The sequence below is a fragment of the Saccoglossus kowalevskii genome, chromosome 8 (genome assembly GCF_978046115.1).
Source record: "Saccoglossus kowalevskii chromosome 8, keSacKowa6.1, whole genome shotgun sequence".
Classification (NCBI taxonomy): Eukaryota; Metazoa; Hemichordata; class Enteropneusta; family Harrimaniidae; genus Saccoglossus; species Saccoglossus kowalevskii.
In genome coordinates, this window is record NC_140648.1 from 3,997,672 (window position 1) to 4,009,981 (window position 12,310).

Sequence of the window (12,310 nt, forward strand, 5' to 3'; positions counted from 1 at the left end):
AAAAAAACTGTCATTATTTTTTATTTGTCTTTTTTATTTCATGTATAATTTGTCTTGTCCGTAGACACCATTTCACAATAAACAAACACTGTTTCAAACTCTTCTTGTGACATAATGGCTTATGCTAACCCTACAAATTTGGTATCATGGGAATTAATATTACTTCTGCTTTTAGCAAAAATTATTTTCTTCCTTGATATTTGTCAATTTTACAGGTAAAAGAATTTGACATGAAAAAGTTTTTTTCAAAATGAGCTAATTTGTTTACTAAAATATTGATAAAAGGCTGAAAATTACTTTACTGTCCCCATTGCTTTCATATCTTAGTAGAATGGATACACTTACCAGTTTTTAGGACAAAATAAACTTTTGTCACTCAAACAAATTTAAACTAAAGCCAATATTGGGAAATTAGCTACAAAGGGTTAATTTTTAGAATCAAAGTAATTAAATATCAGTTAAAAAAATATCAGATGATGCAGTGAGTAATGTTATACATTTTTGCAAACGTCATACTATACTTAATTCTAGAAACAACAAATTGCCATGTCTAGTGGAGTTTCATTTTTCAACTATTGTGGAACACTTTTTTGCACCTGATTGTGACCAAGCCGATAATAAAAAAGTCAGTTCTTACAGCAAGAATGATATGGCACAATGCATTAGGAAGACTTGTGCAACTACAAAAATATACCCTCTCCAGTTGAACCTTACACCCCTCAATTTCTGAATTGACTATGTCACATTGCAGCAGAAGATACTTTTTCACACTGCTTACTCTGCTGTTCTGGCATAAAGAAGGGGTGTGCATTTCCAAAGCAAAGCCAAGTGGATGATTGGCATTATGTTTCCACCAGTGTAAACACTTTTTAGTTTTGTAACTGAGTATTATATATATGGCTACTGGAGTAGTTTGATAGCTGTCATAAACTTTTGTCTTCCAACACTCTAAAAAAAGAATGTTAAGTTCTTGCTCAACTAATCTAACCCAAACTCTCCCTCTCTGTTCCAGTAAATGTCAATTGATTGAAAACATATCCTTGAAAAAAAACAGCATTTTTTTTTTACAATAAAAAAACAATTATAGTAAAAATAATGAAGTTGCCTGTACACTATAAGCTCCTCCAGACTTCAATTTTGTATACCATGGAATGAGATATCAAAATAAAGCAACTGAATTATGTAAAAGATAATGATTCTAGCGCTATCAGGGTCCACAACAAAGTGAACAAACAATACAACAAATATTGTAAGCACCTACCACAATTTAATTTGATATGAAATAAGTATACTATTTCTCGGGGCAGACACCGAGGCATTTTCATTGCCTGGCAACATCACTGGTGAAAACAAAAGCGGAAAACTGTATTTAGGGCTAGTTGTAGAGACTCTTCCGAACAGTTCAACAAGACTACCCTTACATGTGCAAAGTTGAATTTGTGTTGTTTTCACAAGCTTTTGACAGGAGTTTGAAAGAAGCTCACACAGTGTCCATAGCAATATATGGTACAGTGGTGTGCCTCTGAGCAACATAGATTTTTCTGTAATGTAGCTCCACCCTTGAGAATAAACCTTGATATACACATATTAACATACAGACATACTTGTACATGTAATTACATTAAAACAAATAAGACATTACAAAAGCAGCATTCATATTCCCTCAACAATCTTTCCTTTTTCCAAAAAGCGAGATAAAAAGTGGTGTATTATGTGTATTGTAAGCATCTGAATATCTACAACAGGCTAACAGCTATTATGAACAATCAATATGTTGATATCATATATAGAAAATGTGGCCTGCCATGATGACAACAACCAATATGTTGGCTGCCATGATGAAAACTGCCAACCACTGCCATGGTGACAACAGCCAACCACTGCCATGGTGACAACAGCCAACCACTGCCATGGTGACAACAGCCAACCACTGCCATGGTGACAACAGCCAACCACTGCCATGGTGACAACAGCCAACCACTGCCATGGTGACAACAGCCAACCACTGCCATGGTGACAACCGCCAACCACTGCCACGGTGACAACCGCCAACCACTGCCACGGTGACAACCGCCAACCACTGCCACGGTGACAACCGCGAACCACTGCCACGGTGACAACAGCCAACCACTGCCACGGTGACAACAGCCAACCACTGCCACGGTGGCAACAACCAACCACTGCCACGGTGGCAACAACCAACCACTGCCACGGTGACAACAACCAACCACTGCCTTGGTGACAACAACCAACCACTGCCATGGTGACAACAACCAACCACTGCCATGGTGGCAACAACCAGCCACTGCCATGGTGGCAACAACCAGCCACTGCCATGGTGACAACAGCCAACCACTGCCACGGTGACAACAGCCAACCACTGCCACGGTGACAACAGCCAACCACTGCCACGGTGACAACCAGCCACTGCCACGGTGACAACAACCAGCCACTGCCGCGGTGACAACAACCAGCCACTGCCACGGTGACAACAGCCAGCCACTGCCACGGTGACAACAGCCAACCACTGCCACAGTGACAACAACCAACCACTGCCACGGTGACAACAACCAACCACTGCAACGGTGACAACAACCAACCACTGCCACGGTGACAACAACCAACCACTGCCACGGTGACAACAACCAACCACTGCCTTGGTGACAACAACCAACCACTGCCACGGTGACAACAGCCAACCACTGCCACGGTGACAACAACCAACCACTGCCATGGTGACAACAACCAACCACTGCCATGGTGACAACAACCAACCACTGCCATGGTGACAACAACCAAATACTGCCATGATGACAACAACCAAACACTGCCATGATGACAACAACCAACCACTGCCATGGTGACAACAACCAGCCACTGCCATGGTGACAACAGCCAACCACTGCCATGGTGACAACAGCCAACCACTGCCATGGTGACAACAACCAACCACTGCCATGGTGACAACAACCAGCCACTGCCATGGTGACAACAGCCAACCACAGCCACGGTGACAACAGCCAACCACAGCCACGGTGACAACAGCCAACCACTGCCATGGTGACAACAGCCAACCACTGCCATGGTGACAACAGCCAACCACTGCCATGGTGACAACAGCCAACCACTGCCATGGTGACAACAGCCAACCACTGCCATGGTGACAACCGCCAACCACTGCCATGGTGACAACAACCAACATGTTGAATAAGATAATTTCTTTAACACATAATACACCAACAAGTGAAGCCTGTTGAGAAGTGAAGTCATCAACCACAATTGTATAAACAGAATCAGATGCACAATAATAATAATAATAAAATGTACAAATTCAAGAAGCAAAGTTTTTCTTGTTTCCAAATTAAAACTATTCGTGATAGCACTCTAGAAAGTGCAAGAACCATGTTTTTCCTAAAAGAAACAGGTTTTATTGAATTTGGGTTTAAGTAGTGTAAGACCCTCAATATCTCACAGAATATCACTTTAAAAAATCACCAAACATACTTAAAATAACCAAACAAACAACAAAAGGCTTCTATATAACAGAAAAGTATTTCCGCTTACGATAAGTTAATTTAAAAAAAAAAATACTAAAGTTTAGACGATGTAAATATTCTAATTCATTTTATACAATATATTACAATAAAAGGTATACACATATTACATATAAAGAGCAGATGGTATTCTAGAGTAAATCAGGATATTTGACTGATAGCTACTCACTCAATCTATGCACTACATCTGTACAATTGATCTGATATCATACTAGGATGAAATACTAATGCATGCATGAATTTGATAAGAATCCGTAATTGGGGGCATAGTCCATTTCGATACAATGATCAAAAGAAGATTGCACAATAAAACTCTACTGGCCATTCATCTGACAAACCTGGGATAAATGATTTAACCAAATTTACCCTGCTGAACGATGTTGGTTAAATAGACAGATCGAAAGGTTATCAGTGAATAAAATGAATTATTTGCACAATCACCAACACAATAGTCAATTAATGAATGTCAGCGATCACAACTCCATCACAAATGTATATACATAGACCACCAACTTGCACAAATAAAATACCAACCATTTAGGATGTGTCAAAAGTCAAATTATCTAGAATACCAACAGCCCTAGGTTATGTAGTAAAAACAAATATCTACTGGAAAAACTATCATCTAACTAAATAACTAAAACCAACAATTAAAAATAAAAGGGAATAATAAAGTATAAAAAAAATCTTTCTGGTTAAAATGCACAGGTATACCTGGGTTATGGACGATATCTAAAAGACAATCACAAGGCTTGCAGTACTGTTATTAGCAGGAAGTTGTACATTGTATGACATTAATGAAACTAAATAACCAGGAATACAAAGTAATCAGAATCCGTTTAAAGTGAAGAAACATCTAATTGCAGAAAGCTGTAAATCTTTGTGTTTTAATGGGCAAGTTACTAAAAAGCAGTGACGTTAATGTTCAACAGCAGTTCAAAAGTGGGTTTCATCTGTATCACTGTTCCTCCTATCAACACTGTCTACTGGTGGAGGAGGAGGGGCATCCACTGGTTTTGTTCTGGTAGGAAGGGTTTTAGCTCTAGTTACTCCCTCTGTGCACTCAATTAACCTTGGTGAAGCCGGCAAATATGTGTCTTCTGGTGCTGCAATAGGTGCTGAACCGGTCCTTTTGTGGGTCTTTATCATACCATTATCTGCCTCATGTTGGACATGTTCTGTTTTTATGACTGGGGGAGGTGGAGGTGGGTCCTTAGGAGAGGATAGAGCTTTGCTAGGTGGAGAGGAAGGCACTTCAATTAACTGGGGGTTTTGGGATTTACATGCAGGTAGAGGAGGTCTGTTAGGTAAGGGTGGTCTATTTGCAGGTACTGGAGGAGCTGGTTTCTTCTTGCTTTTTCTTTGATGTATTCCACTGACGTCAGCACTTACTTTTGTACTGCAATGTAATTATTATAAAACTGTTAACACAGCATAAAGTAACAACATCATATACCCCCACCAACATGACTGATGAAATGCTGGTTGTTATCACAGACAACAATATTCGATATGCTACCTCTAATGCACAACACCATCTTTACAATGTATCCAAATGGTAAGTCCCTATACATCTCCCTTTTGTATCTGAATACTGAAAAGTGATTGTTATCCCTGCTATTGTTGAATAGTGATCCATATTACCGGTATGCTGAAGTTAAATGAACCTATAATGGAACAGTAATGTTTTATTTAAAAAAAACTGTAAATACATTTTGAGCAACTCTGCAACAAGCCGAGACGAATCAATTTTGGGAGAAGTAATATTCTCTCTCCTCCATATCAGTGTGTGGTGGTTGAGGCTTACCTCACTGTTCAACCTGATATAAGCCAACTATCAGAAAATGATAAATAATGCATACTATAAAATGACATAGACTATGCATATACACAACTGTTTAACATAAGATATACATTCAAGTATGGGTACAATTGGACACATTCTTGTCATTTGGATTCATTGACTGAAACTATGAATATAATGTGCGAATGAAACATCACATAACACGACTACACAGGAACATTCAATCAAATTATAATGTATATGTAGGCCTCAAAAATCCATTAATAGTGAGACTTGAAATTTCATCATGTTAGTAATTAGAATTATTAAAATTGATTACATCATTTAAGATAATTATAAGATACATAATTAGTCAAAATATTATTTGAAATATGTTATTCTGATATATATCAAGTGTGTACATGTATATGTAAACAACAATATATGAATTGTGATTGACATTGTGTAACTAAAATATTCACATTACAGAAACTCATGTTATTAGTAGTTTGTATACCGGTATGTGTAACATGACACTGGCTAGGTAAATTAGTCAATGTGTATACGATGTTCACAAACACAGCACATAACAGCTTCGCATGCATATGCATCTGAGAAAGGAACTGAAATCAGATTTGACATGCATACAGACAATAATACCCTTTTCATATTTCGAAAAGCACAAACACAGATTACTATGCTGAAAGAGTATTGTACTGCGAAGAGAAAAAGCAATTACAGAAATACAAAAAGAGCATACAAGGAGAAAAATAATACAAAACAAAAATACAGACACAGATACCTGTTAGTTTTCAGACTGTGGTATTGGAGGTGCTTGCTGGCGTTTTGCAGAAGGCCGAGGACGGGGAGAAGGCTTTAAACTTATGTGAGGTTTATTAGTTGGAATCGGTGGAGGGGGTTGCTTCCGATGACGGGTGCCATCAGGTGTGTGATGAGGAGACACTTTCACAGGCGTTGTTGTAGTAGTGGTAGTGCTAGTAGTAGTAGTAATAGTAATAGAAGTAGTAGGAGGACTAATTGGAGTGGTAGGGTTACCATGTTGCTCACTACTAAAAAGAATACAGTACATTTACAATAATTTAAACTTCTCCCCTCCCCCACTATCCCACCTCAACCCACGGATTTATGGTTTAGCTCTATGGACTAAATACTGTTTGAAATAGTAAGAAAACATTATCTTATTATTGCCAAGATTGATGCAAGAAAAGCCATGCACTATAGGTTAGCCAGATACAATGCTGTTACAATACAAGCACATGTTTGTATGTTATAATAGTTCATATATTATTCAAATTTTAATTACTATGGGTGCAAATTGGTTATATTCATATTCACGCCAGGATGTAGCAGCTGACTGCATCATGAGACACACAATAAATCTTTCATTGACTGACGAGATGAAGGTTGGAGATAGTTATAAAATATTAAGTGGGAAATCATGTTTGGGCTAAATATGATTTTTTTTTTACTATAAATATGATTTTTAATTTTATGAACTTGCCTGCTATTAATACAAACTATGACATGACGTGGGCTCGACAATGAACCCAATATATTATTAAGACTCAGTGGTTTTTAAGATGACTAAATGCAAAATGTATCAGAGATGATAGTCCCAAGTAAATCAAGAGATACAATGTAGTTTTCATTCACAGTAACTATCAATTTCAACAAACTAAGAGGTATGAACTTGAAATAGAAAAGTGCATGTGATGTGCATTCACAGTTCAATACCTAACTACCTAACTGACTAGTTGAACTGAATTAAACTCCAGACAAACAACCTGGACATGCTTTTAGTATGAGATATTTAGAAAGATCAAAAGACAATAGATATTTTGCCAGAAATATCTTGGATCTGATGAAAAAAAATGCCCCTCAGGCAAGTGGTTAATGGTTCATGACCGAACCTATCACTAAGAAATTCAACTATAAATTTAGCAGTGCCAGTTTAATAGTTTTATAATTGATCTGTTGTGAAGTTCTTTCACTGTTTAAGTACAGTGTAGTGCATTTAATTTTTGAAAAACTATATTGAAAACACTAGCATGATTGAAAGATTTGATGGGGAAACCTTTGTGATGTTAGAATGTAGGCCCACGATCATCATAACTTCCGATAGAATGGGTGTGGCAATTCTGACAATGGTTTGACCGCAAGATGTTTGGGATCTTGATGTCAATAAGTGATGATCTCTGGGAATACTAGGCTTTCATCTCTCAAAAACTCTGGATTAGCCTAATGTCAAGTGCCAAGGCCATCCACAATAGTATCAATACAAGACCCAAGACCAAATAGCCAACTAAACCCCAATAGCCACAACCACAAAATACTAGTAGATGTTTTTCTGAATGAGCCCAGCAGGATATGGTTCTCTATGCTGCTCAGTCTCTTAGTGGATTAGGGATTGCCCATATTTTTTTTATTTTCTGGCAAAATATCTATTGTTTTTAATATTTCTAAATATCTCAAACTGTAAGTATGTTCAGGTTCAATTATTTGAGTATAAAAACTTGGATTCTTGTCTTAAATGTTTTTTTAACAATTGAATTTTTACAAACTATTAAGAAACAATCTCAATAAAAAATTTTTAGAAAGTCTTGGTGCAAGAGTGGATTTAGTAGGACTACCAACATTAAGTGAAAGAAAGACCAGATGAATATGTCATATTACACACACAAAAGCACATAAGTCGAAACCAAACAACTTCACATTGATGAAGCATCTTACCTATCTGGTCTGTCAGGCCGCTCAGGCTTTTCTTGATTTTCCAGAAGATTTTCAACAGAGGATGTTTTTCTAACTGGTTGAGGAGGTGTAGTCTGTAAAAGCTGAGTGTGTTCTGGAATGTTCTCATCAGATGCAGCTTTACTGGGTAAAGCCATTGATATTTGAGGTGTACCAAAATCAATTTCTAAGAAACGGCAAGAAAGAAATTGTCTTTTTTTTTTGTTTTAAACGGACCAAGAAAATTGTAGTTCCAGTATTGATCACCAGTTTTAATTGTGTGATAAATCCTTAAACATCAGAAAATAAAATATAGATTGAATGGACAGAACAAGAATGTTGGAAATCTGAAGGAGACAGACATTGTGTAAAGTGTGTCTGAAATAAAGAAGCAAACACCTAAACAAGTGATTTTATTAAATTAAAAGAACCCAGGTCAGCACCTATACACCTTTTAATGAGGTTCTTAATCTACAGTAAAGCAATCTTGCAACAGCCATAACAAACAATTGACTTTAAACAAACTATCATATGTGTCTGTCAATATACATACATGCGGTTATGGGTAGATACTCTTATAAAGAAATCAGTTGAATCCTTTTTACAGATAATATAATTATAAGTATAGATGTCAGAAAGTTAGTCAAATAAGCATGAGAAACCATTAATTGGCCATATTTCAAACAGTCCACTGCAATTATCATACTTGATACTTTTGCAATGATAGCACAGGGACACTTACCGCCAGGAAAGAACCAATCGGCATGAGTGACTAAGGAGTCCACAATACAAGAAGCAGTGCCAGTGGACATCATTGATATACTGTGAAGAAATAAATACACACTGGTGTATGAGCAATGGTAACAACTTTTCACATGCATTTCCATTCATAAAATATATTTGCAGCTCATACAGTAACACATTGCACTGATCAGCTGCATCCATTTTGTACATTTCAAAAAGAACCCCGCCCTCTTCTCAATATTCCTTAGTTAGTCAACCCAAGGTTGTCAGGTTGAGCATCAGGCATCTAACATACAATACTTGTTATATTGGTATTTACATAGGAACAGCTGATATACATGTATATACAAGTCATTTCATAACTTTGGAAACAAATTTAACATCTAATGCAAGTTGAGGCTCAGGTTACTCTTGTTATGATGGATAAGAAATTTCGCATCAGATTTTAAAAATTCATTCTTAAAAGAAATTATCATATAAAAACAATAAAATTGCCACGACTGAGCGAGGTTAGTCATCAATGTACATCAGACTTTACAGCAATTTCAGGCACTGATTTGACGCTGAAGTAGTGCTAGATGTTGATAACTTACTACAATAGGTTACACACTTCGTTTTCACATTTACAGAAGTTGTTACAAATAATGCAGACAGCATGTCTGCAATTGGAAGCGCACCGGAAATCATTGCCTGGAATTGCTGTAACACTTACAGAAAATATAAAACATACAATTTTAAAGAAAACAAAGTTTCCCATCAATTCCAATAGAATAAAATATTCCCAGTATAACATACCTGTCCTCTTGTGACCACAATATGTTAGGTCCAATAACCAACGCCAGATTACTTGAAGTCATTTTGGTAACTTCAGAGTATTGCAGTAGTTTATTTAAAAATTTTATAAGGTACCTATAGAAAAGAACACAGAGTCTGAGTCAGTGCACGTGCATAGGGTAAACAACAATGTACATGTGTAGTAAAACAATGGTCTGAGCAACTGTTTTGTGTATACACTTAAAGTGTAACTGAATTGGGACAATTGACTTTTTTTGTGTGCAAAATTTATTTATAAAAACATTATGAAAAAAAATCAAGTGAAAAATGTACATAAATTAAGTAAACGATCAATAATAATGTTCTGGATAAGGACACGCCCACGTTCAGTTTCTTGGTCGACTCAGAGCGAGGCTCCAACTAGAGTACCTAATTAGCATACAAGGGTACTTTGTGACGTCACGGGGGGAACTTGTCATCGTCTCACAATGGCCGCTATACGTATGCAGTGCTCGGAAAGCGACACGGAATCTATGTTATCGTCTGACGAGAGTTATGAAATCGAAGAGTATGATGACAATGAGAGATGTCACGATTTTGTTTTAGAGTGCCAGGGACAAATTGGCCCATACAGGTTTGAACCTGCAAGAAAAGTACGCAATGTGGGTGATCGTGTACCTTCCCAAAATGACCGTGACACAGAGTTTGAACATCGTGACCGGCTTGGTTTCCAGTTTCTGTCTTTTGTTCATCCAAATTCTAAACACATATCAGTGTGCAATTTTCAGTTTCTTGATCTTCTGAAGAAATCATGTAAAGACACAAAGTACGTGAACGGTGAATGCGTCCAGTGCTTACATTTTCCAATCGCCATTTTGTGTTTTGTTGTTGTTGTTCCACGATCGATCTAGTTATTTCGACTCTGGCATAATAACATGAATACATTCTAAACTTTTCAAGCAAATTAATATTCATATTCTACATGGAAAATATTATTCTTCTTGTTATTTACACAGTTATTCCCGAAACCCAAATAATTCATAACGAATCCAGATGGTGGATCAACAAATGATTCGGGCGTAAAATGGACACTGCAAATAACGGTATATGGAGAAGGTCCATCCCAATGTTTCCTGGTGTTCTTGACGGCTTTGGTCCACTGATGTCATAAATTCGAATCTTTTGGGAACCCATAATAACTTACGCGATCGCCGTGTGTGTTACTACACCCGCCAACAACACAGTGTTTCCCCATGAAAACGATCGTGGTAACTTGTTGTATATGATGGTAACTCGTAAGAATTCTCGATCTTGGTAACTCGTTGTATATGTTTACGAAACGCGTGCGTATGGAAAATGATAAACAATCCTGTCTGCTAGCTAGCTCATGCTTTATGCTCCCGTTGGTGGCGCCATTTAAGTTACACTCGTAATGCCGAAAAAACTCGAAGGTGATGGGAGAGGGGGGCGTGGCGCGATTTCGGAATATCATTGACTGTTTACCCAATTTATATACCCTTTTCACTTGATTTTTTTTCATAATGTTGTTTATAAATAAATTTTGCACACAAAAAAAGTCAATTGTCCCAATTCAGTTACACTTTAAAATGCTTACCTAAGATTGTCAAAGTTTGGCTTTGGAAGTTTACCAACTACAGTCCATAAAGCCTGAAGTCTGGAATCTACATCTTGAATGCTAGAAAGAAAAAACAATGTTCTAATAGTATAACATTTAGTTAAACTATGGCATTGACCATTACAATAATTTTTGTTATTGCACTCTGTTTGATCGTTGATCTCTCTACCTAGACGTAAATTCTGTACATAAATTATGTTAATAACTTTAGTATTGTATTTTTTTTTAAAGACATTCGTGTCAGCTAAAATATTGCTTTCACTTTTAAGAGTTTGCCACCAGGTGCTGTCAGGTATGTATTTGCAATCTACATCGATAATCGAGCGTGCATAGTTTTAGTGCACAATCCACTGACAAAAATTCAGCTGCAAGAAATAGACAGAAATAGACAAATTGGCTGCTGAATTTAACACATCACTTGTTTAAAAGCTTTCAGGAATAACCACAAAGAAAGGGAAAAAAACACATTATCAGGGGATGTGTTAATTTAATTTAAATTAATGTACTCAGCAGAAACAAATTGAAAACAGATTTGGTGTTAGTATACATGAAGTGAAAGGCACTCACCTATTTGCTGATACCCATTCATCATAAAGAGCAAAGGTCATCAGTGGTTCTGGCAATTCTCTGAGATACTGTTTCAAAACACCTATACCAGAATACAAAATAATGTTACAATGAGTGCACATTCTATGATCTATCACACAAATTTTTTTCTAAAGAATTCAGACATGCTTAAGAGATTGCTCACAATGATGAAACAAAAAGTATATCTGTCACCACCAATTAGCAGCTAAATTTGCCATACCAGAAAATCCTGAACTAATTAGGGTTTCGAGCCCATTTGGTCGAAACCCTATTGTAATTGTTCCGTTTATTATTATTATTATGATTCCGCCTAAATTTTTGGTCACGCTTTATGTCAACGCTGTTGGACCGATCAGCTCCATACTTGCCACAATGGTAAAGCTGGATGAGATCTGGTGCATATCCTAAGTTCAGACACATAGGTCACATGACCAGGCCGCCATCTTGGGTTAAAGACGAAATTTTCAATGCCGAATTGCACAC

The 12,310-nt window shown here is 37.1% G+C and overlaps 1 protein-coding gene across 2 annotated transcripts in view; it reads right to left on the bottom strand.

The window, feature by feature from the left end:
* Positions 1-3,596: 3,596 nt before the first annotated feature.
* LOC100377506 (rho GTPase-activating protein 44-like) overlaps positions 3,597-12,310 on the bottom strand; it is a 37,529-nt gene continuing 28,815 nt past the window's right edge. Inside the window, exons 11-16 of one of the 2 annotated variants that reach the window (XM_085502038.1) lie at positions 11,807-11,888; positions 11,219-11,299; positions 9,625-9,738; positions 8,828-8,907; positions 8,089-8,272; positions 3,597-4,953 (exon numbers count right to left, since the gene is read on the bottom strand). In XM_085502038.1, coding sequence (XP_085358164.1) covers positions 4,491-4,953; positions 8,089-8,272; positions 8,828-8,907; positions 9,625-9,738; positions 11,219-11,299; positions 11,807-11,888 — 1,004 coding nt within the window. In that variant the 3' untranslated portion in view covers positions 3,597-4,490. The remainder of the gene's footprint in view (positions 4,954-8,088; positions 8,273-8,827; positions 8,908-9,624; positions 9,739-11,218; positions 11,300-11,806; positions 11,889-12,310) is intronic. The other variant, XM_085502039.1, reaches the window with a different exon arrangement.